Source organism: Phragmites australis, chromosome 10 (assembly GCF_958298935.1).
Source record: "Phragmites australis chromosome 10, lpPhrAust1.1, whole genome shotgun sequence".
Taxonomy (NCBI): domain Eukaryota; kingdom Viridiplantae; phylum Streptophyta; class Magnoliopsida; order Poales; family Poaceae; genus Phragmites; species Phragmites australis.
In genome coordinates this window covers 7,515,690-7,542,964 of record NC_084930.1, presented here as the reverse complement: position 1 = coordinate 7,542,964, position 27,275 = coordinate 7,515,690, and the positions used below count along the sequence as shown (strand labels likewise).

Sequence of the window (27,275 nt, the reverse complement as noted above, 5' to 3'; positions counted from 1 at the left end):
TAGGTCTAGATTAGTTTGTAGTCCTCATGTATTCAGTAGTTCAAGGTTATTCAGTAGTTCTAGGTTAGTCAGTAGTCAAGTATTCAGTAGTTCTCGATTAGTTAGTTGTGAAAATTGTTCAGTAGTTCTCGTGTTTAGTAGTTCTTGGTTTAGTCAGTAGTCAGGTATTCATTAGTTCTCGATACTTTCTTACGGTTTCAGTAGCTCTTGGTTTAGTCAGTAGTTATGTGTTCAGTAGTTTCAGTAGTTCTAGGTTAGTCAATAGTTATCAGGTGTCTACTAGTTTCAATAGTTCTACATTGGTTAGTAATCCTCATGTATTCAGTAGTTTTGTCAACCAACCAACTAAACCTGCCGATTGCAGCATGTGGCCAATGTCCAACATGTAGTCTAAGGGTCTATTTGGTTGGCCACTAAATTTGCCATGTCTAACATTAGGCGTTAGCCACACTTGTGGCCCGACTAACTTTGTGGAAGATTTGGAGTATTTGGTTTGTAGCCATGCCACATGTTAGTCGTGGCAAAAATTGTGTGGGACTTGTTTGGATTGCTACCACAAATGTTTGGCAAAAGTTTGTGGCAGTGTTTGGTATGCAGCCAATGGTGGGTATAGTCACCCAAATAAATTGGAGTGGTGAGGATACCTTCTCTTGCCATTGATTGTGTGGTAACTGCTCTTATAACGCTTGTGCTTGTATGGTAACTGCTCTTATAAATTCTTATAACGCGTATGTTTATGTGGTAACTGCTCTTATAATGTATGTACTTGTGTGGTAATTGCTCTTACAACACGTGTGCTTGTGTTGTAATTACTCTTACAAATTATTACAATGCATATGCTTGTGTGGTAACTGCTCGTACAATGTGTGTGCTTATGTGGTAACTGCTCTTACAATGTCGTAATATGTTGGACAACATCTGAGGTCTTGTGATACTATAAAGAAATGCATAATTCATCTAATGTTGTTTTCCTTTAACGAAATTTGTCATGATTCACACTTCTATTGGCAGGGGAAGTTCAGAAGGACCGGACGTTGGATCTCCTAAACGTTTTTCCATGTGGTTTCAAGCCTCAACACTTGAACAAATTGGGCAACGAGTTCTGATTGTTCACAAATTACATCCTGCAGACAGACTTGGTGGTTGGGAGCAAGGTGACGGTGCCCCCATTTAGCTGTACGCTACTTATATCATTTAGCTGCACGCTACTTATATGTTTGTGACTTCTGCTGTTGGTGATGTGATGCTTGCAAATGGATACTGCATGCTTTGGATGTTCCAGAGTTGTTCCCTGTACAACCAAAGATATGCTTCTGAACAAGCCAGAGAAATTTTGAGCAATTCACACGGTTATACATCTGCTAAGCAAAAGTTTGTGTAGCTGAACACCCAAAAGAACTATCACCTATCACAGTTAAACATCTAACACCCAAAATAGCTATCACAACTCAACACACAAAAGCACTAGTTGGAGCTACCACAAGTCAATGTTCACCGGTAAGGAACTTGTACACCCAAGTCTGCAGAGTCGTGTCACTTGCACTGCTTAAAAAGTTACATATACTTTTTCTTTCATTGCGAGCCAGGTACTGACCAACTGCTACCTTATCATCAATAGCAATTGTCATTGCCCCTGAGGGTTAGAAGGTTGGGGCACTGGAGGAGCAAGAGCAGTGAGAAATTTTTGGAGTGATAGCAATGTGGAGTTTATTTGTTCAGTGGATTCTGATAAATGGCTCTTAGGATTTTTTGGCTTCTTGGAAGGTGACTTGACACCTCTTGGACGCTTGGCACCAGCTTCACAAGTGCTAGATGAGCTATTGTTTCCATCAGCTTTACGAGCTACTAGTGATGGCAAAGTGTCATAATCATCATCAGCTAGGTCTTCACGAAGTACATAGCAGCTCATATCATTCAATCCTTGTGAATTGCCGATCTCTAAATCATCGCAATCATTCATGTATGTTTCTTGGTCAATGGTAAGAGAACAATTAGTTTTAGTGCATGTGAATAGCTTCTGTATCTCGTGGAAGAATTAATGGGCTTAGAAATCAAGTGCCTTGCCCTATTCTGCGTTTCATGTAGGCAAGAGTTAGAATTATATATGCATTTTTCATTTGCTTTCATAGTGGAAATAAATTGAACTTACATTGAGGTTAGACTTTTCATAATCTGAAATAGTCACCATGCATCTAGTGGCATCAAACCCATTGCCACTGTTGCTCAAAGCCTTCGAGACATACTTCTAGTTTTCTTTGTAGTGGCTAAAGTGATCAACTTGAGCAATTGTCACTCCCATGGTAAACTCTTTGTTTAAAGCATCAGCACACTTCATGTGATGTTGCTTCTTGAACTTAAATTCAGCATGATGGTCTTTCAAATACTCAATGCACCAAGCCAGCATGAACTTGGTTTGACCATCATCCCAAGCCAGCATGAACTTTTCCCTTCCATTTTGCCATTGCTACTCCTCATGACATGAGACAATTTAATTAAACACATAGTACCAGAAACAACATGAAACATAAAACAATATAAAAAGGATCATGCAATGCAAATCATAATAATTTAATAATATCAATCTCATCATGTGCACATGCATAGCAAATTGAAAAATCACACAAGAAACATCATACATTATGCTTCTACATATTAACTTAATATTCAGCTACAAGCTGTCCTACTTTATCCTCCCACATTTTTTGTGCTAGCTCATCCCGTTTACGTGCCCATGCTCGACTCTCCTACTTCTTGGTAGAGCTGAGTACCAAGTAACATCATCATATACATATTCATCTAGATCATCCTCTAGGATCCAATTATGGAGCACACAATAGGCAACAACAAGTTTGATTTGAGTTTTCAGAGGGCAGAATGGTTGACTTGTAAAGATTTTAAAATGATTTTTCAATGTACCAAATGCTCTTTCAACAGTTGTTCTAAGAGACGAGTGATGATGGCTGAACAACTCTTTTGGGCATTTTGGCTCTCAAGTACCCTATTTTCTTTTAGGTGATAATGGACACCACGATATGGGGCTAGTATACCCGGTTGTGGCATATCCGGTATCGGCTAGCAAAAACTTTTCTACATCACAAATGTGTGCACTACAGTTAGGTAAAAAAAGGAAGCAAGTTTTGATATGTGAGTCATGTGTAATAATGCTACCTTCTGGTATTTTAAAGCCAGTGAGGCATGATAGTGCATCTTGAAGCACATAAGAGTCATGGGCAGACCCCTCCCATCCAGCAAAAATATAGGTAAATCGTAGATCGAATCAACAACTGCTAATACATTTTGAGTGGGAATAGACTTTCTACCCCTAAATCTATCTTGCATATGGATAGGGACACATGCTGGTATATGAGTACTATCCAAGGCTCCTATATATCCATATGAAAAGAGACAACTGATGTACAATTAGATGAAGATGAGAGCTACAACACTTGAAAAACTAATAGATTGCATTTTACCTCAAAGTAAGGGTGAAATCTGCCTGGGCTACTTGTTATCTTGATATATGTTTCAGTAGATTTGATGCGTATGAGATCACGGGCAAGTAGACAAAGGGCATCTAAAACTGCATTGAAGTACCTACTAACCGTCTCTCTCGATCGATTAAACTCAAAGCCAATTGATCTGTTTGACCATTTTGATCCACGATATGGATGAACATTGCAACTTGTTCCTCAACTATGACACGCAATGTGTCCACTAACAGACCACGTGATCTAATATGAGTACACAGATTGTGAAAAACTAATTTTCGCATGCGCAACTCGTTGATACAATGTGTCTCAGTTCCATTATACAAGCGGATCAATCGTGACTCTCGTTCAATATCTCTATCCAACATAGGAGCATATTTCACAACTTTCTTCCCCTTTTCCCGAATATGAACCTGTCGGTGTATCAGGAACCAGGGGTCCCTGAGTCCCGAGGCTAGACCAGCTGTCCGCCACGTGGCACCATCCCGCGAGGTTCCCCCCGCGAGGTGAGGAAAGTCTAAGTTCCGGGAGACGGTGCCCGGGGCCACAGTCCTTGGCCCCCGAGCACCCTAGTCCCCTGACGACCCGCAAAGTCTAAGTACCGGGAAGAAGGTGCTCGGGGAAGCGCCCGGTTGCCCCCGAGCACCTTGGTCCCCCGACGATCAGAAGAGCTAAGTCCCGGGAGAGAGTGTTCGGGGGCTACGCGCAGCAGTCCCCGGGCGCACGGTTCCCCGAAGGTCAGTATAAAAGTGCTCGGGAGAGGGTGCTCGGGGTTGCGCGTGGCAGCCCCCGGGCTCTCGGTTCCCCGAAAGATCTATACAAAAAGTGCTCGGGGTTGCGCGTGGCAGCCCCCGGGCTCTCGGTTCCCCGAAGGTCCGTACAAGAGTGCTCGGGAGAAAGCGCTCGGGGAGGTAAATGGTACCCCCGAGTACCCGGTGCCCCGAGGACGAGGATAAACATTCTCGGGAGAGAGTGCTCGGGGAGGTCAACGGTACCCCCGAGCACTCGGTTCCCCGACGACCCAGAGAGGCCCCCAAGGGGCCCACCGATGAGGTGTCTGCCCGTCAGAGGTCCAAGGCCGCATTAAATAAGCACGCGTGGCCTGACATATCCAACTGCTCCCGCCGCAGCGTCAGTTCCTGCCATGCTTTGGCAGAGGGGCGTGGGGGCTATTAATCGCACGGGTCCCGTCCCGTATCACCCGGTGCGTCTTGGGATAACATTGCCAGGATCAAGGTGTTCCGCCTGCCGCCCTGCCGTGGCAGAGCAACAAGACAGGGCGGGCACGCCGGGTGCCTCTGTGGCTGCCCGATGGGCCCTCTCAACGGCGCCCATCGTCAGGGCGTCCACAGTGACGAGTGACCGAACGCGCGCCGCGTTTTTCCACCGCCCCAGTCATTTCACCCAAAGGAAATGATGATGCCTTTTTCAGTCATGGCGTTTTGGAACTTGTACCCCTTCCTTCCCGTTCGGGGTATGTCGTGGCCGGCGAGTGCATAAAAGAGTCGGCACACCGGAGGAACAAAAGAAAAAAAACCCAGACGAAGAAGACGAACCCCACAACAAACCAAGCCAACAGACGAAGACATCGCAAGCAAGCCTGAGCAGAGCTCTTGCCGAAGAACAAGGAGCCTCAAGCTCTTAGTTAGACACTATATTCTTGTAACCAGATACATCCTCAGGGGACCTCCCTCAGGACAGTTATTGTATCCATACAGCAGTAGGGTCTTACGCCCCCGTGCGGCCCGAACCTGTCTAAACTCCGGTGCATTTATTTCTCTTTGCACTAGGTCAATCATCCCCCACCACCGGCCGTCGCATTTACGTTCACTTTCATTTATTTCTCCGACGAATTTATTCAGGATCATCCCCCCGGCCGAATCTCTAAAAAGGGGTCTCTCGGGATCCCTGCGATAGGAGTTAATCCTCCGACATAACCATATACCAGTACATCGCTAAATACAAAGTAACAGCAACAATCAACATTCTCCTCCACATGTAGTAGTGGTTCATGTAATACTGGATATATAACTTCCTCTGATCCTGTAGAGAAAACTAATATATTTACCAAAATATTACTATACTTGTATGATAAAGATAAACAAAGGTATATGAGAAAAGTTCACTGAGTAAACAAACCATAAATTTCAAGCACAAGTTATGTTTACTTTGTAAGACAAATTAAAAAAGTTCACTGAGCAAACAAACCACAAATTCCAACCACATATTTACCAACACGTGGCAGCACAACGTGGGCTGGCTGTGTTGGGCTGGGACGCGCGTGTTGGGTTGTTGAGGTAGAATATAAATCTCTTCGAGGATATGGCGCATGTGGTGATGTGGATGCCTCAATCTGAATGTGCTACTGGTGCCAATTAGCGGCAAAGGTCAACCAAATTCAAGTTGTAAATTCGTTTCTTTCCTTAAAAATCATATTGTACATTCATTTTTTGTTTTTAAAAACTTACTGTGCACTGTTGTGTGCAAGTGTAGCCCTACAGCAGTGTATGTGTATTTTAGTGTTTTTATTGCATCTTTGATCAAGTTAGACAATCGTGGATACAAATCAAAAGAAACTAGAAACTAGAATGTGTCTTCAAGTGAGTAGCATCCTACGTCTGTCTTTCGACGAGCACCCTACATTTTTTGGCGAGGTCCCAGCAAAATTGACAGTAGAATATTCAGTGAAATCGACACTGCATGGATCCATGTAGTGTTCAGCAATGCATTTGCAAACAGAAGCAATAAAATTCAAGATATGTAACTATCAACGGAGTAGGTAGCTAATGAACATAGGCAACTTATCGACATATCTTGATAATAGGAGCATCCATACATCACACGTTCAAGGGCAAAATAGCAAGCATGCATCAACTAGTGACGGCTGACACATGATCGGAGACACAGGACAGATGATAGCGGCGCTTGACACACAGGAACGAGCTAAATGTCAACACTGAACATGGTTACACAACCTAATAACCTATACATTGTCATGCATCTCATTTCCAAGCCGGGTGCGAGTTGTCCTGCCTGTTGTTCCTGAAAGCGCAGCACCCGACAGAGTAGACGACAATGAGGAAGATCAGGAAGATGATGTTGACGATGGCAATCTTCTTCCAGTCGTTCTTCAGGTTGGCGAGCACGCCCGCCTTGCACGACATGCAGTCGTAGCAGAGCACGGTCTGATCGTCTGACCATGTGTTGCAGTCGGGGTCATCAGAAGTGTTGAAGCCAGCAGGTTTGATCCAGACGGTCTCACTCTGGTAGGTGAAGTTGCAACCAGTTGGTGGCTTGCAGCATCCAGACTGTGACAGAAGACAGACGTGTCAGCTGCAGGAAACACAGTTCTTACAGTGATGAAAATGTTTAATGCTCAAGCAAAGGGGAACTGAGTAGAATAGAATTAGGCTCTGGGCTGTAACGATATGATATAGTAAGGTCAAATGACTATGCTGGATTGAGTAAAACTCACAATAATGAAAACATCGAGAATACATTATTCATGTATGCATTTACAAGGTGGCAATACCCAGTATCATGTAGAGCCAAGCAAAGAGTTCAAATATTAGTATCTTGTGCTGCAAAAGTAAACAAAATTTCTATAACTGTCAGAAGCTCCATATAACAGGTGCTGTGATTGACATTGACATGACAGTTGCATGTAGTAAATAGAACTTATGAAGGCCAAATAAGTGTAGCATTAGTGGATTGCACTTGAAGTCCACATATTGTCGTAAGTAATAGGCAATGGACTTTCAAAAGCCACATTGATAGTGATGCAAGTGTTGGTGGACGCCGATCCAAACAAGTATTATTGGGGGCCTCAGAATACACTTCCCGAAGTCGGTGTATTTGAGAGGCTCGAGAGGACACGAAGATGAAGGTGATGATGTGTGCAAGTGTTTGATTCCTATTGCATTCTCTCTCTTAGTGTTAGGGGTGGGGGTATTTATAGCTCTTACCCACCCTATACCAATTACCAGAATACCCTTGGTATGGAAACCCTTTCCGGGGTACAACAAACAATTTAGGCTATCGGTCCCTCATCCCGATTACATAATTTTTATCGTATGGGGAATGACATCACAGGTACGGAAGATCTCCTTCGGGCTTCGTACATCCTTCGTATGATCCTTTCCTTCGGCTACCGCTGAGTGGCGCCTCTGGCCTACCAAAGGGTACTTCTACGCTTTGAAACTTTTCCGGTGATGCTTTGAAGCTTTCCTTCGCATGGCCGTCTCTTGGAGGGACGAAGTGCCCTTCCTCCAACAGCAAGTTTTTTTTTTTTTTTTTTTTGTCATTGGGTCAACCCAAAACTAAAAAAAATAAACTAAAGAATCACTTCCACCTAATTAAATTAAAGAAAAAATAAAGTAAATAGTGACATAGAACTACCCATTAGGTATCCACTTGCACCCCTAGCAAATGTAAAATTACCATTTAAATTCCAGAAGAACAACATATCCCCAGTCGCAACAGGGAAAATTACCATTCATTAATGCGGTAAAACTCATGCAATTTCTACCACATGGCTCTTCATCAGAATAGTGTGCAATAACATAGTTACTGAGTTGCATCAACAGACTAAAAAAGCGATGAAATCTAGTGGCATGAACTCATCAGAAACAGAGAATACTTTCAGCATTCACTACCACAGACGTCCCTGAATCATGCACTAATCTTTACCAATCAACTTGTATAACCACGCCATGCAGTCCGGAAATGAGAACTCTAGAAACAAGCAACTGCAACCATACGCCACTCAGGCAGTCGAATGCAAGAGGAATACATAAATTAATCGAACATAAATTAATCGATAATGCAGCATCTGAATCGCTGAGCATATGTTCGTTGAGTTGATATGTCCCGTGCACAAACTCGTGGAAATGGAATCTAACTATTCTTGTAGCCTGTAGACTGTAGCGGTCCTGTGCAAAATTCACCGAACCGTACCAACTCCATGTGCACTAATAGATAAGCCTGTCCCCCATCGTTGAAACCTTGTGAATTCTAACAACAGAACAAAAACCAGAAATCTACGGTCACATCTTCATCCGCAAATGACGCGAAATCCACCAAGATTATGATCATTGACGAGATCCTAATAACAAGCTCAGACATATATGCGCATAAACCAATAAAAAAGTTTTCGTCTCGCAAGATCAATCGACTCCAGCATTCCAGCCCCAAAAATCTAATCACTAGGGACAATTGTTTAAGTTAAACTGCCTCGCGCTAATCCACCATCCAAAGCATAACACAAAACAGCAAAAAAAAAAAAAAAATCCAACAACTCTGCAGCAGTAAGCCCCCAAAAAATCCTAGGACTAAAACCTTTCGGTAGCAATCAACAACCCGGAGGGGAATATTTCGAACTAGGAGAATTGATGATCCAATGTACCTGGATCGGGGAGAGATTGCTGTTGACGAACTGGCTGAGCGTCTCCTTCCTGGCCCCAAGCTTCTCGCAAACCTTGCCGTCCTGGAGGCAGCTCCGGATCTTGGCCCAGTTCTGCGCATTTTCCACCCTCCTCTGCAGCCAGGTCGAGTAGTCCCCGAGCCGGTACTCCTTGTACCCCCTCCCGGAGACGACCCACCCGGCGCCGCGATTGGTGACGACGAATGCGAAGACGGTGAATGCGAAAAGGAGGACGATGAGGAGGAAGAGCGCGAGGAGATAGAGCCAGAGCAGGCAGGACGCGCGGCAGAGCGCGCCCGCTAGGCCCGCCAGGGAGAGCGCGAGGAGGAGGACGCCGAGCGCGATGACGGGGCGCTCGAGGAACCGCTCGCAGTCGGTGGTGGAGGCGCGGTGGCTGAGCCAGGCGCCGCCGCCGAGGGCGACGACGGCGAGGACCAGAACGCACGCGTTGAGCAGGCCCAGGAGGCCGTTGCTGCAGCGCACCATGGCCGCCGGGGGTGGTGGGGGGGCGCTTTGCGGCTACGACGGCGGTGGGTGGTGGTTTCCTTTTTTTTTTTAAGGTGGATCTCTCGGAGGATTTCGAATTTTGAACACGGAAAGGGGGCTTCCTTTTGCTTCTTTTTGTCCAGTGTTCGTTTTCTTTATTTTTGGAAATTTCGCACGTGAACCATGCGAAAGTTGAATCGCATGCTCCTCGAACGCTAGACTTGTATACAAACTCGACCTCTTCAAACGTCGGGGCTGGGCCGGACTTTGAAAACTTCGATTAGAAAACCGTAAGCCCGAGTCTCATTCTAGACTGGGTTTCTAAGCTCGACTTCAGCCTTATATTGTTTTTTTCGATCAAGCTTGAGTTTTTTTGCCCTCTTTTTAAAGCCCTGTCTCGGCTTGAAAGGAACTGTGAGCTTATTTTTAAGCTCGAGTCTTACCCGTACACTGGTCGAGTCGTTTTTGGGTCAGGTCGGTATGTCGGGTCAAACTGCTCATGATCAGATCTAATAAAAATTAGTTAAATATACTTTCGTTATAATGAGAGCTAAATATTTATGGTTTAAATGGAACCATACTCTATATATTCATGCATGGTAATCGAATAGCGCACGTCCATCTGAAAAAAATAAAGTCCATTATGTATTCTACATTAAATTGATAAACATTATATCACAACCATAAACAATAGTATTCTGAAAAAAAACACAAATAAACACTTAAGTCTACCTATCAAACACACTCCCCGTGAAGTTGACAACATGCATCTGTTTCAAGAAGTTAACAAAAGCATATACTTCAGTTTAAATTATGATATAAAATAAAATAAGTCTCCGTAACATTGTTGTTTCAACGATCCACCAATAATGCACCACAACAAAACGTATCTATAGGCATATCACCACATGCTTAATTCTCTTGAATCTACAGACAACGCCTTTGGGTTTCCCTTTTTTTAATAAATAATTGCCCGGGCATTGCGATGAACATAATTATCATGTGAAATTCAGCAATCCACCAGCCGCGTACACCTACCGGCTAATTTGCAAAGTTGCGATAGAAAAGCTAGTTTCATGAAGTGAATTGTAAAGCGAAGTACTCCACGTTATCCTACAAAAGGCCATGCCTTAGTTTTTGAACCGTGGCATCAACGAGAAAATCGATTGGCAAAATTTGAACTGGAAAAAAGACAAACATTAAATAATTGTTGTACAAAACATCATTGCATTAAATAATTGTTTGTCCTTTGAGCCCTCGTGATTTGGTTTCTTCTCGCAAGTAGGTCGTCCACAATCGCAACTTTGCAAGGACAACATTCATTCGAAATCAAACAAGATCAGTAAATGTGTGCCAAATAAACAAACTCATTTGTTTCTGTTGGTCTGCAGGCCTTGTAGTGGCATACGTCATAGATAGATGGGAGTGCATGTCTATATAATCTGTTAGTACCTAATTTTTCATAGTGTTTTGTCGTTTGTGTATTAGGTTCATGGAGTGTGTAGGTACCTAATTCAGTGCGACTATTAGTATCGGATCTGGAACCGGTACTGAATATTTTTTTTCAGTGTCGGGCGTGCCTCCAACCAACACTGAAAACGTTCTCGAGCCAAAAAAATAACGAGCGGCTCGAAAGAGCCAGCTCGGCCACCGCTGCTGCAGTCACCATCGTCGCGCTTTTGCCGCCGCCACCGCCGTGATGCTCAAATCGACTCATCTCAATCCAATCGACTCATCGCAATCCAAACAGCAGGCTAATAATCAATTCAACATCACACAAAAAATCGATTCAACATCACACACAGAAGAACATGCATACATAGCAAAACCAAATCCATCCATTATCCAACTCCAATTCATATGCAGTATTTTGCTTGCACACATACACAATCAAGTCTCCAGCACACCTACAGAAAAATATAGCCACACGCCACACGCCACACGCAAGCATATATCCACACGCCACACGCAAGCGGTCGAGCAGGTCGAGGTGCTGTCCGGGTCCATGAATGTGTTCATGTTGGCCTCCATCCTCACTGTCAGCTGGGCTGTGGACCTCACCGGTCGCCGCAGCACCCTTGTGCTTGGCAACGCCTCAAACCCCAAGCAGCACGAACTAAAGCAAGCACACAGATCCAAGCAGAAAGATTCCATCAGAAAAAAACAAACAAGAAACAAATAGTAACAGCATGGAGAGACAGGGATAAGCGCGGAGCAGAATCCTACCACTCCCCACGATGACGACGACGAGCGAGGCGAAATCCCGCAGCTTTTCCTGCGGCTCGCCCCTACTCATCGTGTCCCACTATCGCTCTCATGGCATGTCGCTCGGCGGGAGGAGAGGAGCGAGGAGGCCGGTGGGGAGGAGAGGAGCAAGGAGGCCGGTGGGGTGGCAGAGAGGACGCGAAGAGGGAGAGAGAGGGAGACAGAGAGGCCGGTGGGGAGGAGAAGGACGCGAGCGAAGGGATAAGACCGAACAGCTCAATCAGACATTGCAAAGGAGCCAAAGTTCGATTGAAAGGAAATTTTGGGTCCGAGTTTTCACTGCTAGTTCCGTCTATAACCAGCACCGATGGGTGGGTATCAGTTCCGGTTATAAGCGGATTCATCACTGATTGAGCGCGAGAGGTTACGAACTGGCACTGATACTTTATCAGTGCCGGTTATGGTAGAACCGGCACTAATGGGGCGATACGGATGACTGTTTCTGTTGTAGTGTTTGACTTCGCCACTTGCGTTAGGTCAACTGTAAATCTAAAATTAGCTAAATTCAATTGCATCTTAATTTAGAACTTCATGTATCAGACCTGGGGAGAAAAGAACAACCGGTGATAGCATGAGCTAGGGTTGACTTTCCAATTGTGCAGGTCACACTTTATGCACATTTTGATTGGGATTTTGTCATTTTAGGCCTGTTTTCAGAAAATTGATTGTGCACTTGGGTAAAAGGTGTGGTAAAATTGTGTTAGTGAGCTACCAATGTAAGATTGCATGTATAAATTTGATGTGATTACTGTGAAAGGTGTGATTACTATAAAAGGTGTGATCTCTGGACATATATGTCATGTTGGTTAGCAATATAGAGACTTTACCAATATAAGATTGCATGTATGTCAGTGCCATTCAATCACATATTTGTATAGAATCGGGGATCATGCTGATTTAGCTCTTTGCTTCTGAAATTTCTCAACTCAAATTGTTTATCTTGCCAACTGTGTAGTGCAAACTGTGAAACTATTTTAACTGTCTATATTGGTTTGTCTAGATGTGGTGTTACCTATTAAGATTTATCACTACTACCTTTATTTATGCAAAAGTTTGTTATAGTTTCTTTCTTGTTAAGTTAATGACATGAGTGAACAGGGTTGTCATCTGACGTTTTTTGAAAAACAGCTAAGCTTACAATGAATCTAATATATATCCTTGGAACAATGAAGTTACTTGAGGATTTGTATTAAGATGGCCATGGGCATCCTCAGCACCCTTGAAAATATTTGTGATGGCGAAAACATTGAAAATGTATAGTAGTTCATTAATATGTCCTTGCATCACAAATGTCCCATACCTTGTGTCGATAACTAATGTAGACTCCCTGCAATTGGTGCATGAATATAGGATGATGCAACCCTAACTTGGACCAAACAACCCTAACTGAGAGCCAAGCTACCTTACTGGAGCTGGCACTTGACAGTCCCAATCTTGAATGGATCCCTCCATGATGCCAGAGTAGAGCTTATCTCAGAGAGATCCCAGTGAAAGCCTACAAAATTGAGGGTTCGACATAAGAACCAAACTACAATTGCAATGGAAGTCTCTATGCATGTGCGATATTCTTGTGCAACTCTAGATTTATTAAGCTACAAAAGCAACTTTTAAAGTACATGGAACATGAAACTCTATTTGCCTAAAAATACAAAAGAAACTAATTTTGCTCTTGGATACATAGAATCCTGGAAATGTTAATGGTAAAAAATAGCACATCACACCATCAGGTAACACCACAAAATAAGATGATAGATCAACACGTAAAATATATGATGAGTGCATATTTCTAAATGGACAGGATGGCATGCTAGAGTATTATCCAGGTTCAGTCTTCCCTAAGAATAACAACCCTACATCCTATGTATTTTGTTATCAGTGTTTGTGAACAGGTTACAGATGAGTTTTCTTGCTCCTTCCTTCTCTGTCCTTTTACAAACTAGGTCCTCCTCTCTTTATATAACAAAGAGAATGAGACCTTACAAGTGAGCCTTTTTCTGCTGATCCATACCTTAGCTAAACCTCCCACCCTTAGGCTATTTAAAATGGATGACGCACGTGCCCCCTTTTGTTCTGATGAAGCAGTTGAGCCCATCCTACCCGCTGGACACATCCACGCCTATGTTACCCCGGTCAGCCGGTGCACCCCATCCCATCACTGGTCTCGCACGCGCACCGGTGAAGCAGTCTGACATGTCAGTGAACCCGTCTCGTAACGTTTAATGCTACGGGACGGGGCATGGCACCATTGCGTCGGCCACGACCTGTCCACTAGGGAGGAGTGCCTAGAAAAGGAAAAGACTTAAGTGGAATGTATTTAATGAGAATAGACTGGTTAGATGAGTACCTGTCTCGTGACTAGCAAAGGCTAGTTGCGAGAATCCCTTATGTGGTAAGGATCTTAGTCGCGAAGATGTAGACTAGTCCTGCGGTGGGACCCTGGACTGAAAATAATCTTCTGCCAACTGGTATTGGCCGGTGTGAGCCCTCAGAATAGGGGACCCCCTATTCTATACACCGACAGTAGCCCCAAACTCCCTCGCGGATGTGGTAGTTTGAGTGGTTCGCTGCTTGGTCGCGTATGGACCTGGTCGCACCACTGGGTCCCAGGTCAACACGAGTTCACTCTGGGAAAGGCCATCAACGCAATCCACTTTCATGGTGGGCCCACAAAACCATATCTCGAGGGGAGATTTTAATCCTCCAGAGATAGAGAGAGAGAGAGAGAGAGAGAGAAACATCATGGGAGAGAGATATTGATTTCCGCTGGACCTAAGGGAATTTCGACCTCCGAAACGCGGCCTTTCAAATTTTAAGATGACTGAGCTCCACACGACGGTTGGGATATCATGTTGGCCCTATAAATTGGAAATCCAACACTTGCCCAGCCTTCATGCCCTTGTGCTCAGAGCCCATCGTCTCCATCTCCTCTTGTGTTCCCGCAACCACCCCTACCACTCTTAATGGCGCTGCACACATGTAAAGAGCCAGACTTTCTCAAGTCCAAGTGCACTACGGCGAAGCTAAAGTAGATGTATGACAACTGTTTGATCCCTCGTTGCCTTTCTTCAAGCTACCGCCCGGGGGAGGACGTGCCTGCTCCCTGAAAGGGGGAGATTGTTGTTTGCCTCTTTCTTTTTGGCCGGCCTTGTGTCGTCCTTTTCTAAATTCTTCTCCATCGTCATCTCCTTCTATGATATATGTCACCTCCACCTCAATCCTAATTCCATCATCATGCTAAGCGTCTTTGCTCATATGTGTGAGGGCTTCATTAGGGTCGAGCTATGCCTCGATCTCTTTTAGTATTTTTACACGGCTAGGTTGCAGATTGGGTTGGCCACCAGGAGCCTGGATTCTACCTTCAAATGGGACTTAAGTCATCGTGGTCAGACTGGAGGGAAGAATGGTTCTATCTCAAGGTGGAGGATTCTTTGGACAACATCTATGTGCCGAATAGACCATCATAGGTCTCCGAGAGCTAGGGGAACTCCCCCGCGACCACTCCGGAGTTGTCGAGCCTCGCTGCTCGGGTCAAAAACCTTGCGAACGTTGGGCTGATGGGATCAAATGCTGCCTATGACTTTATCAAGTGTCAGTTGTGCCATTTGCAGAAAAGTGCACATCTAGCATATATGTATACCGGGAGTGACGACGTCACCAGGGAGAGCTCTCTAGGTAATATCACAACCGCTTCCATAGTGCTCTTTGTTTATTCGTGCAATGTCTTAAGTATCCCTCTTATGTAGATCTCTCTGATGAGTTTGTCGAGTCATGGATCAAATTTATCATTGCGGCAGCCCCGTCATGAGGCGCTCCTCCATTGGGCGACCTCTCTCTGTCGGAGAGGGCTCGACTCAGATTGGTATGTTTGGCCTTTTCTCGGAACTTCCAACTTCATGTCTTCTCCTGGGTCAGGGTTCATGGTTTGCATCACACCATCACCGCTGGGTCTCTCCGAGGTCGATGTCTTGCATTCGATAATCGACGAGATCACGGACATCGCCCGGGAAGTTGATCTTGCTGTCAGCATGCCTTCTTCGTTGCCCAATGCTGCTCCGGTCGTCCACCCATCTGGTTGCGATGTCGACCCTACTTATCGAGGAGGCGACCAGACTACTCAGAGCCAGGTAGTAGCCGCGGGTGGTGGTTTTGTGGGTAGTGCAGGTCTGTAGAGGGTCAACCAACATCGCCTTGTCTAGACTCGCTCCGACTAGGCGTGCCCTGACCAGACTCGCTTCGACTAGGAGCACTCTGACCAATCTCGCTCTGACTAGGCACGCTCTGACCAGACCGGGAGCGGTCAGGCCACCGCCAGCCTAGTGTCGATGCTAGGGGGGAAGAGACCAGCGGAGGGCCCGTCTACCGCGGAGGCATCCAAACATGCTTGTGGGACACCAAGCTCTTGGGGCTCGACTGTTGGGCTGTCCTCCCCGACCAACTGACCCAGCAACTTCACGAGGTCTAGGCTCATGCTTAGCACTCCGTCGCCATTATAAGGTTTTTTGTTAGGCATAGATACTTCAAGTTTTCTTTCTTTTCTAATTTCGTAAATCTATTGTCATCATAGGTCCTCGACCCCACCCATGACTCTGGTTGTAACCCCTTCACCAGTTCCTTAGCGACATGTTTCGGCCCTCTAGCCTGCAGCAGCTCTGACCTCAGGAGCATTGATCGTGGCTCCTGTGCCTGCTAAGCTTGTCATGGAACCCATTTTGGTCTCTAACCTGCTATCCCTGGCCACCCGCTTCCTGACCTTTATCTGCAAGTTAATTGATGATACGGAAGCGACGGCCAATAGGTGCGCTGAACTAGAGAGGTTGCTGGCGGAAGAAAAGGAGGCACAGCTCGTGCTCTAGCAGAAGTGTGATGAGCTCCAACAAGAAAAAGCCGTGCTCACCGCCAAACACACTCAGCTCAAGGAGGACGAGAGAACCACTCGTAGCATTCTCCAAGTTGCTTTTAAGACTTTCAAGGAGCCCCTGAGGAGACTCGAGGTAGAGATCATCAAGTTGATGGACCCGCGCACAGCACAGGCCTGGGCCTATGCCACCAAGGTATTCTAGCGGTGAGGGGTGATGAGGATGCGGCGTAGGCGGCGAGGGATGCGGCGGGGAGAGACTGCATGAAGAGTGTCAAAGGGTGGTGGACTATGTGGTATCCATCTTCTAGGTGGAGGCCGTTGAGGGGTAAATATCAAATGTAATTTAGGTTCTATATTATGTTTGGATGAACATTTTGATTTCTTTGATGATTTTTGTTGTTGCCGCCTTGGTCATAGAAGCCTTGAAATATATGAAAATCCCTCCCGCTCTGAGCCCCCGACCGCACCTACCGACAATGCCCCCGATTAGAGTCGACTGGAAGAGGCGTGACTAGAACTGGCCGACCCACCTGCTTGCCCCGAACCCCTATTAATGCTTATTGCAGATTTCATTGACCTGTGTATCCAGGAAGTGGTGGACGAGTGTGAGTTGGGATTTGTGGTCGAGCGAGGGAATCTGCAAGGTGATCTTCAAGGTGCGTCAGTCCTACCACCATTTAGCCACGCGGTAGTCCTAGGCTAGCCGCGTGAGACCCGATTGGCTAGCTTCTTTGTTATATGAAACCTATTTTATTGACCAGCTTGCTGAGGGGAGCTTCCTGCGGCACGGAGAGACATGGCAGATGACCAGAGAGAGTGACCAACATCGAGAATATTTCTATGATTGCCTTAGTTGAGCTTTTACACCTTTCGACTCGCTGTTGCGCTCCGTCAGTGTTTAGGTTCGCCCAACGCCTGGAGGCACCGTGACTCATCACATCGATTGGTTTTTGGCGGCCTCTGAGGAGACGAGTGGCCTTGAGGACAGGCTATGCGTGATGGTGGGTGGCCATTTGCTGGATGTTAGAGCCACCGGCTCCTGTCTTGCCCTACCTTGTGTCCACGAGCACCTCCCAATACAGACCTCATCCTGGCTGTCTCCGAAGGCTTTGCCGACGCTACAAAGACCACCGAGGATCTCCATGAACTCGCATACTCATATCTGTCCACTATTCTCTCTCTTCTTTGGTCTATCTAGTTCAATCCACTGCCCTATGTTTTTAGGTTTCGCATGTACTGAGTATACTATTTAGATCCAACCCTCGGGAGCTGCCCAGGTGGCCGCTTTGTAACGAAAGGACCAGTCTTCATGTAAATTTTTCCTATGTTTGAGTGGCGAGTAGGTTCGGGGTGCCCTCTAACAAGGTTCCTGGCCATAGCCCTACTAGGGGTCGTTCACAGTGATCAGAGTACTGAGGGTAATTCGTCTACCCAGCGTCTTGAATAGATTTTAAGCCGATCAAAGACCTGGGTTTTGATCCCTTGCAATATCATTCCATTCATCTTTTTGAAATGTGCTCTGTATGTGTGCCACTGACACATAACAAACTTTGGTTTGGATCTCTGCGCAGCAGTCCTAGAAAGCACTACTAGTGAACTAAGTCTCGTTATCTGTGATTATGGGATTTGGATTGCCAAACCACACTACCAGCCCCCATATGAACTTAATCGTTGTTGCGGTGATGATATTCCTGATGGGCTTGGCCTCTCTCCACTTGATGAATTTATCAATTGCCATGAACAAGAATTCAAAACCTCCCAGAGCTTTTAGGGAATGGTCCCATGGTAACGATCCCCCAGACAGTGAAAGAACAAGAGAGTGGTATGGTTTGCTATGCTTGGACCGGTAGTTTGGCATATCGGCCATGGTTCTGACATGACCCACACTGTTTCACCAGCTCGTAAGCATCTTGGAGGGCCGTGAGCCAATAGAATTCTTACCGAAATGCTTTCCCAACCAAAGTACGGTATCAAGTGAGACCACCACATGTGCCTCCGAGGATGTCGGGGAATGTTGTGCTCCCCTCTTCCTCAGTGATGTATTTCAGTAAAAGGTCGTTGCTTCTTTTACGGTAGAGGCACTCCCAACCCAGGAGTATTTGTGGTCCTGTCATGCGACCCTTTCTGCTGACCCATCATTGCTAGGGGTTACTTGATTATGAAGATAGTCCAAGATTTGAGCCATCCATACCATACTCAAATCGAGTAGGCCGACCACATGATGGCCACCCGATGTTAACGACACCGAAGGTGGTGTTGCCTCCAAAAGTGTTGCCTCTTGTGCTCCATTTTCAAGCGGAGCATTCCTTCAACGTTGGCCCAAGACCACGGTGGATGGTCATATAAATCTTTTTTCAAAGACTCCGACCGAGATAGGTGCGCAAGAAGAGACTAGACAGATCATCTCATTGGCTAGGAAGTTGTCCTTGTGAGGGACGTGTTAGACTTCAAAATTGAAGGAGCATCGCTCTAGCTTTCTTACTTCAGAGAGGTATGTCGCCATCGTTTGGTCCGGGCATAGAAAACCCTCCGCACCCGGTTTATAGCTAGTAGCAAGTTCCTCATCGCTAGTGGGCGTCTTACCCCTCATGCGGATGCTGCTCATATTCCAGATAAGAGGTCGTCATACTCTGCAACATTGTTTAGTATCCTGAAAATTTAATTGAAATGTGTACCTGAAGGTGTCGCAGGCGTGTCCTGTTGAGATCCTGGAAGGTTGCCCCCGTTCCTGGTATCTTCCTGAAGAGGCCATTCTTTTTAGAAACTTGAAGAGCGAAAGACTATTTTTCCTCTCCTCGAGATGACCCTACCCAAAAGGCCACACACTTGATTAGTTTCAGTGTACCCTCTTACCTTCTTGGGGATTTTGCCTGGCTGATAGCTCCAGATCTCGCTGTAGAGGTTGTGTTGACATAGGGAGTCATGTAGGTCAAAGGATTAGCTATCCCGACGTGGCGGGGGTCTCCAAGCGCTCCCCACTACCAAGGGAGGATGAGATCTTTCCTACCATGGGGCCTGCTATGGTTCTTTGCGATCGCAACCATCACCAGTCCTACCGCGGACATGGTGCTTACCGCCGTAGTTTGGCGTCATGTTGCGAGGGGGGGGGAGCCCCTGGCATTCATGTAGCTTAATGGCCTTGGTGATGACGCTACCAAAGACCGTGTCATCTACGACAGTTCCTCCGGGCGACGTTGTGGTGGTTGGGGCTGCGTGAGAGCATCCCCATGTTCGGCGCCGGTCTGGTTCCCCTCTAGGCGCGTGGCCTGGGGATCATCGCAGGCACCGGAGCATGGGAGCCTCCATTGCCCCCCTCCCCTCCCCCCCCCCCCCCCGTTGCATGAACTATTATGCAAACTTCCCGTTGAGCCTCAGAGCCTTCGAACTCCAATTCGGTGTCCCATACCTGGGGCATATCGGGCTCATCTGGGTCGTACCCCATGACGAACACCTCGCAGTGACTGGGGTCCTCCAAATGGAACTCAGCGGTTGCCGTACATCTAGCCATGGTTACCCTAATCTAATCTCTAGCACTTACCGAAACGCAGAAATGCACCCCCTACCTGGCACGCCAACCGTCGAGGCTTAATTCCTGACAATAATTCCAGGGTGTATTTGTCGATGGGCGCATGAACGACATTTGCGACGTGCATGTGTTCATGATGAACTCAAGAACATAGGGATTATCCAGGTTCATTCCTCCCTAAGGATAACAACCCTACGTTCGATGCATTTTGTTATCAGTGTTTGTGAACTGATTACAGATGATTTTTCTTGATCCTTGCTTCACCATACTTTTACAAACCAGGTCCTCCTCTCTTTATATACCAGAGAGAACTAGACCTTACAAGTGGGCCCTTTTCTGTTGATTCATACCTTAGCTAAACCTCCCATCCCTAGGCTATTTAAAACGGGCGGTGCACATACCCATTTTTGTTCTGACGAAGCAGCTGAGCCCATCCCATCCGCTGGACACCACCACGCCTACATCACCTCGGTCAGCCAATGCGCCCCGTCCCATCACCTGTGAAGCAATCTTACACACATGCGAGCCTGTACTGTAATGTTTAATGCTACGGGATGGGACATGGCACCACTGCACCGACCATGACCTGTCCGCTGGGAAGGAGTGTTTAGGGAAGGAAAATACTTGAGTGGAATGCATTTAATGAGATAGACTGGTTAGATGTGTACCTGTTTCGCGACCAATGAAGGCTGGTCGTGGGAATCCCTTATGTGGTAAGGATCCCGGTCATGAAGATGCAAACTGATCGCATGGTAGGACCCTGGACCGGAAAAGAATATTCTGCCAACTGATACTGGCAGGTGTGGACCCTCAGAACAAGGACCCTCCTATTCTATACATTGACAGTAGCATCTTTGCATTGATTCCCAAAATGACTAGTAAACAAATCTCTGTACAAAACCAAAGCAAGGCATCAGCAACAGCAATAGGCAAAGAACACCAGTGCATATTTTCTTCTTCTTGAAAACAATGCATATTTTCTTTCTTCTTGACTAACTTTCCACGTGAACCCGGCTCTAACACTGTTTTAAATGCTCTAGCCTCTCTAGCAGTAGTTCACCATGATAGATCAATATCAACGTTAACTAACATTCCATACAAACCTACAACTTTGCATAGAAGGCTCTCATGCAATATTATTATCGGTTGCAAGGCCTTGGCTCATTCCAATTCCAAAATATGAAGCAAAGCATTATGTAAGAAACCATTTAACTAAACTCCCGGATTTTACCTATCTATATTGACTTGTCTACATGTTGTGTTACCTATTAAGATTTATCACTACAACCTTTATGTATGCAAGGTTTGTTATAGTTTCTTTCTTGTTAAGTTAATGACATGAGTGAAGAGGGACGTCATCTGATCTGATGTTTTTGAAAAACAGCTAAGCTTACAATGAATCTAACATATATCCTTGGAACAGTGAAGTTACTTGAGAATTTGTATTAAGATGGCCATGGGCATCCTCAGCACCCTTGAAAATATTTGTGATGGCGAAAACATTGAAAATGTACAGTAGTTCATTAATATGTCCTTGCATCACAAGTGTCCCATACCTTGTGTCGATAACTAATGTAGACTCCCTGCAATTGGTGCATGAATCTAGGATGATGCAACCATAACTTGGACCAAACAACCCTAACTGAGAGCCAAGCTACCTTGCTGGAGTTGGCACTTGACAGTCCCAATCTTGAATGGATCCCTCCACGATGCTGGAGTATAGCTTATCTCAGAGAGATCCCAGTGAAAGCCTATGGAATTGAGGGTTCGATATAAGAGCCAAACTGCAATTGCAATGAAAGTCTCTATGCATGTGTGATATTCTTATGCAACTCTAGATTTATTGAGCTACAAAAGCAACTTTTAAAGTACATAGAACATGAAACTCTATTTGCCTACAAATACAAAAGAAATTAATTTTGTTGTTTATACATAGGAACCTGGAATTGTTGACAATAAAAAATAGCATATCACACCATCAGGCAACACCACAAAATAAGATGATAGATCAACAATTAAAATATATGATGAGCGCATATTGCTAATGGACAGTATGGCACGCTAGAGCTCCAGATGCACTTAGTTTCTTTTACCCCTTTAGAGCTTCTAGCACTTTGAGAATACAAAAACTCAAGAAGTATAGTTTTTATCATCTCTGCATTGATTCCCAAAATGGCTGCTAAACAAATCTCTATACAAAACCAAAGCAAGGCATCAGCGGCAACAGCAGGCAGCACCAGTGCATATCTTCTTCTTGAAAACAATGCATATTTTCTTTCTTCTTGACTAACATTCCATAGGACCCCGGCTCTAACACAATTTTAAATGCTCTAGCCTCTCTAGCAATAGTTCACCATGATAGATCAATATCAATGTTAACTAACACTCCATACGAACCTACAACTTTGCATATGAAGGCTCTGATGCAATGTTATTATCAGTTGCAAGGCCTTGGCTCATTCCATTTCCAAAATACAAAGCAAAGCATTATGTAAGAAACCATTTAACTAAATTCCCGGCTCTAAAAGTCATTGTTGATTAGTTTCCACCTCACATGATACATGGGAAATAATGAACTACTATGTTATGTAAAATTAGAGAAATGGAGGTAGCAAACGGAATGGACAAAAAAGAGATAACATGGGGACCAACAGTACCTACTAATGTACCATGGCAGCTTATGCATGATTTCAATCTTCGGCATTTCGTTGAACTCATCCTGAGCACAACAATGCTTATTCTCAAACTGTCGACACATACAAGTCTGCAAGAACCATCGATAGCAAGGGGTTGAAGGAACTCTGTGGCTTGGTTGGAACAAATCCAGATCAACCATTGCAGCACACATGAAGCATTGCAGCACACGATTAGATATTATGAGAGCCGATGAATCAGGACTGGAACTCACCATAACGATGGCGGAGCTTGGGCCATGTAGATCGATGTGGTTAGTAGCGACGACGACAATAGGCTCGGAGTCGGTGGTGTGATGAGGGCAGCAGAGACGACAGTTAAGTCTTGTATCTTGATGTATTCCTCCCCATCCGGCTAGCCCAGGAGCGCCCGTGTTAGGCCAGCCCACGAGTGGACATCTAGCTCGGTGACGGCATGGTCCACGAGCGAGGATGGTTGTGTCTTGACAGTGTCCATGCGCGATGGTGCCACGGCTCGATGGCGGGGGCCATACCCGATGGGGGGAGAGCGTCCACGAGCAACAATGTCGCGGCTCGGCAGCGGCGGCCATGAGCGATGGGAGGAGTGTGTCCACGAGTGACAGTGCTCACGTCTTGGCAGCATCCCAAAACTGATCAGCGGAGGTGCCATGTTATGTTCTCCCTCTCTGACCCTAGTGGTGGAAGAGGACCTCAGCATCCACGATCCCTCTGTCACGAAATCGATCAGCGAAGGCATCACATTCTGCTCTCCCCATCTGATCTCAGCGGTGGAAGAGGACCTGTCACACCCAGTTTTAACGGACAAAACCATATTGTTTAACACACATAATAATGTGTGTCTACATTGTTCAACACACATAATAATATCATAGGTGAAGTAACAAAAGCAATATTTTTATAGAATAAATGTTTAACTCTTACTGCAATTGACATATATTGTCTTCTATATAGATATCTGCAGCGAAACAGAAACGCTGATATCCAACAATACCATAGGCAGCCTACCAAGAGACACGCACCTAGAACGTCGCAACCTCATCGTGATAGTCTTCAACATCTTCACTCACTGAGCAGCACCACAAATGTCGTTTGGCATAGGGAAAATAACAAGTGTGAGCATATGACACACTCAATAAGTGTACATGAGAATAATGATATGCATGCTTATATCAAGGATAAGCTGACGCATGGTATATTCATATAAATGTAATTAAAGAAAAGATATTCAGACTAAAAAAATTAAGTGTCTATTAAGTGAATGTAACCAAAATGACCCAAAAACTATCACTCAAGGCTACCCACCTTGCAAATCATAACCATATCCATAACCATAATCTAAACCATAACCCTAACCAACTAATCATGTGAGGATCCAAGTCTCTCATGACCGTGACCATGACTAATATATTAGATTTTATACTCTACAGAAGTTGTCCAACTTTACCCACGAGTCGTGATTTTGTCACCTGCAAGCAAGTGACTAAAGTCTCCATTCCGCCAGTACTGATCAGGCACATATCACACTACCTAAGGTATGCGGCCAGGAGATTACTATAAGGCTGTTACAAAGTTTCTCCCAGTATGTCTGTGTACAATAAGATTTAACTACCAGGGTTTACGGACTCCCCTTCCAACCGAGAAGCCCCCTTGCGCTAGACTGTTCCCAAGATCTTCGATCCCTTCCCCACACACCCACCACCACTAGCCAAATGGTTTTGGCTAGCAGGCCATCCCCACACATCCACTCCTACCAGTTGGCACACACAAAATGGAATCTACTAATAAGTCACCCCCCATAAGGGCTCGTGGTTGGTACAATACTTTTTAGGTTATCACTCCACGAACCTTCCGTTACTTAGATTACTTGAATAAAGACTAAACTAACAACATAACCATGATCATCATGACCAACACTTATCTACTCAAGGTCTAAGGTTCCATGTTGCTATATCAAATTCATCATCATATTTGCCATCATTATTACACGTGATCATTAGTCAAGTATAAGACACTTTCTAATATTCCCGACAGCATGGCTAATTATTTCTACCCATAAAAGACACATAACCATAAACCACTTAGGCATCAAGGAATGATAAGGGAATATCGAGGTAAACCCTAACATAGGTGACTACCCATCAAGTTGACAATGCATGTAATTTTGTAAAATAAAATAATTTAAAACATAGGTTCAAGATAATTAAGAAGTACACTTGCCTTTTAACCAATATTGCTCAGTATTGTCAAAATCTTGGTCTTGAAGTTCTCGAACAGATCCAAAGCGTTATTGACTAATTGTGAATTCTATCGTCAAACAAAAGCAACATTGAATAAACTCCAAATTACAAACATAAAAGAAAGATAATGATGGATTGGAATTTTGGTTGGGCTAGGTAAAGAGAACATAATTGACTGGAGTTCTTACGAGGAAGGATAAAGAGATAGGACCTAGGGTTTCACATGAATTGATACAAAAAGATTGACTAAAGCATTACCATGTGTGACCTACAAATTAATATATTATTTTAATATCATAAACTCATATTTGTGGTACAATGACATGTAGTTCATGATCTATATGTCATTGTGACAACCATAAATTTACTAATGAAAAATAATATCTTCATATTGTAGGGATCTAGATGTTTAAATAAGGGGAAACTACTTTAGAGATATGATAATTGCTACCTAAAACTAGCATGTTTGGATAGATCTTGTTTCTAGCGCAAGAATCACTCAAATCGGAGCTAAAATGAAAAAGATATGAGATTTTGAAGTTTCAAGGGCTATTCTATAAAATTATCTGATTATTGGAATTTTGAGAATTAGTTTTGTACTGAAAAACCTTGAATTATTGACTGAACATGATAACTGGGCCCTTTCAGCCGACATGTCAGCTGACAAGGATGACACATCAGCAAGTTTGCTGACATGGCAAGTTGAGGTGGCATAATAGTGATGACTGTGATTTTGTGGGACACGTGGTGGTTTGTGATTGGCCAGCGAAGGGGTATTCATCAAATCTAATCTGGCCTCTGGTTCTAAATCCAATGGCTGAAAGAGGGAGGGGCGACCGAACGCGAATGACACGGTGGCAAAGGGTGGCAGCGAACAAAACACGGCGGCACACGGCCAGAGAACATGCTAGAATGACGCTCCGGTGCATGGCGAGCGACGACGAGTGGTGGTTCATGAAGAGGAGGGCAAGGGGAACTCGATTTGGGGCTTACCACAAGTGATGCGGCTCGGGAAGGAGGTTGGCGATGATCGTGGTGGCGGAGGCACTCGGAAACTCCAACGATCAGGGAACTAAATCGATGGTGGGATGAGCTCCGGTGGGCGACGGTGAAGCTTGAGGTAAATTTGGATGGGGAAATGCATAGTGGATTTTGGCCGGCGCCGAGCACAGCCGAGGTGGCTATGGCGATAGCATCGGGGGGGGGGGGGAAGCTAGGGTTTCGATGGCGGCGCACTAGGGCTCATAACTCTAGGGTTTTGGGGTGGGGAAAATAAGGCATGGTCAATTGCTATATATAGGCAAGATAGAGGGACTCATGGCCGAACGAGACTCGAAGGTGGCGACGGATTCGTCTCAGACACGGTGGCAGCACAACGTACTCAAATCAGAGACGGAGATGGTGGGGTCCGGGCGTGGTCGAGCTGGGTCGTTCGACCGAGGCGGCCCAAGCAGAGGAGGGAGATGGGCTGCGTGGTGATGGACTGGCTTTGGCTGACCCAGGCGGGGAGAGAGAGAGAGAGAGAGAGAGAGAGAGAGAGAGAGAGAGAGAGAGAGGGTGCAACAGGGTGAATGGGCTAGTGTTGGCCGGCCCATGCGGGAGGGGGAAGATAAGGTCGGGCTCGGGCCAGGCCAGGCCAAAAGGAAGAGCAAGTCGAGTTGGTCCATGGAGAGAGAGGGAAGAAATGGATTGGGCTAGAATTAGATTAGGGTTTAGGCTTTTTTTGTTTTGGAATTTCAAAAAAGGAAGATAGCAAATAAAAACTAATTAAAACATCAAATGAAGCCTACAAATTCTAGAAACTTCTAGCAAGCTTTTGAAAACATTGAGAAGCCAACAAAAATATTTTGAACTCATGAAAGCATTTTGATATTTTGGAAATAAAATATAACTCAAATGAATTCTAATAAACTCCAAATGAGATCGAATCAAATCCAATAAAAACCAGATGAACTCAACAACTCAAAATAAAATGTAAATGCCTATTTTCAGCATGAATGCATTCAAACAAATAATAATCCTAAATCAAATTTGAATTTGAATTTAGAAAATAGGCCTTTTCCTATTCTAATTATTCAACCTATAATATAATCTTGGAAAATTTTAGAAATTTGTAAAACTTGAAAATCAAGGTGTGACAGGACTCGACATCGCACACGACAACCCTCCTCGACCTTATCCACACCATCGTCTGTACCACTGCGTTGGCGCTAGCATAGAAGCCCTGTACCATGTAGATCTGCATCATTGGTGATTCCTCTCCCTTTCTCCTCCTTTGCCTTGGCTTTCCCTAACACAAGATATGGAACTAGAGACCA

At 45.0% G+C, this 27,275-nt stretch overlaps 1 protein-coding gene across 1 annotated transcript; it reads right to left on the bottom strand.

Moving 5' to 3' along the window:
- Window positions 1–6,268: 6,268 nt before the first annotated feature.
- LOC133930413 (tetraspanin-8-like) lies at window positions 6,269–9,630 on the bottom strand. The gene is made up of 2 exons (XM_062377055.1): window positions 8,893–9,630; window positions 6,269–6,796 (listed from the first exon to the last, which is right to left on the bottom strand). Exons 1-2 carry the CDS (start codon window positions 9,394–9,396, stop codon window positions 6,491–6,493), a joined length of 810 nt encoding a protein of 269 aa, XP_062233039.1. The 5' UTR covers window positions 9,397–9,630; the 3' UTR covers window positions 6,269–6,490.
- Window positions 9,631–27,275: the final 17,645 nt, after the last annotated feature.

What these genes read in the sequence shown, in the direction of transcription:
- LOC133930413 (XM_062377055.1), bottom strand. Translation starts at nt 9,396, where the DNA reads ATGGTGCGCTGCAGCAACGGCCTCCTGGGCCTGCTCAACGCGTGCGTT. An exon ending in GCAATCTCTCCCCGATCCAG is followed by an intron (nt 6,797 to 8,892) that starts GTACATTGGATC and finishes CTTCTGTCACAG; the next exon opens with TCTGGATGCTGCAAGCCACC.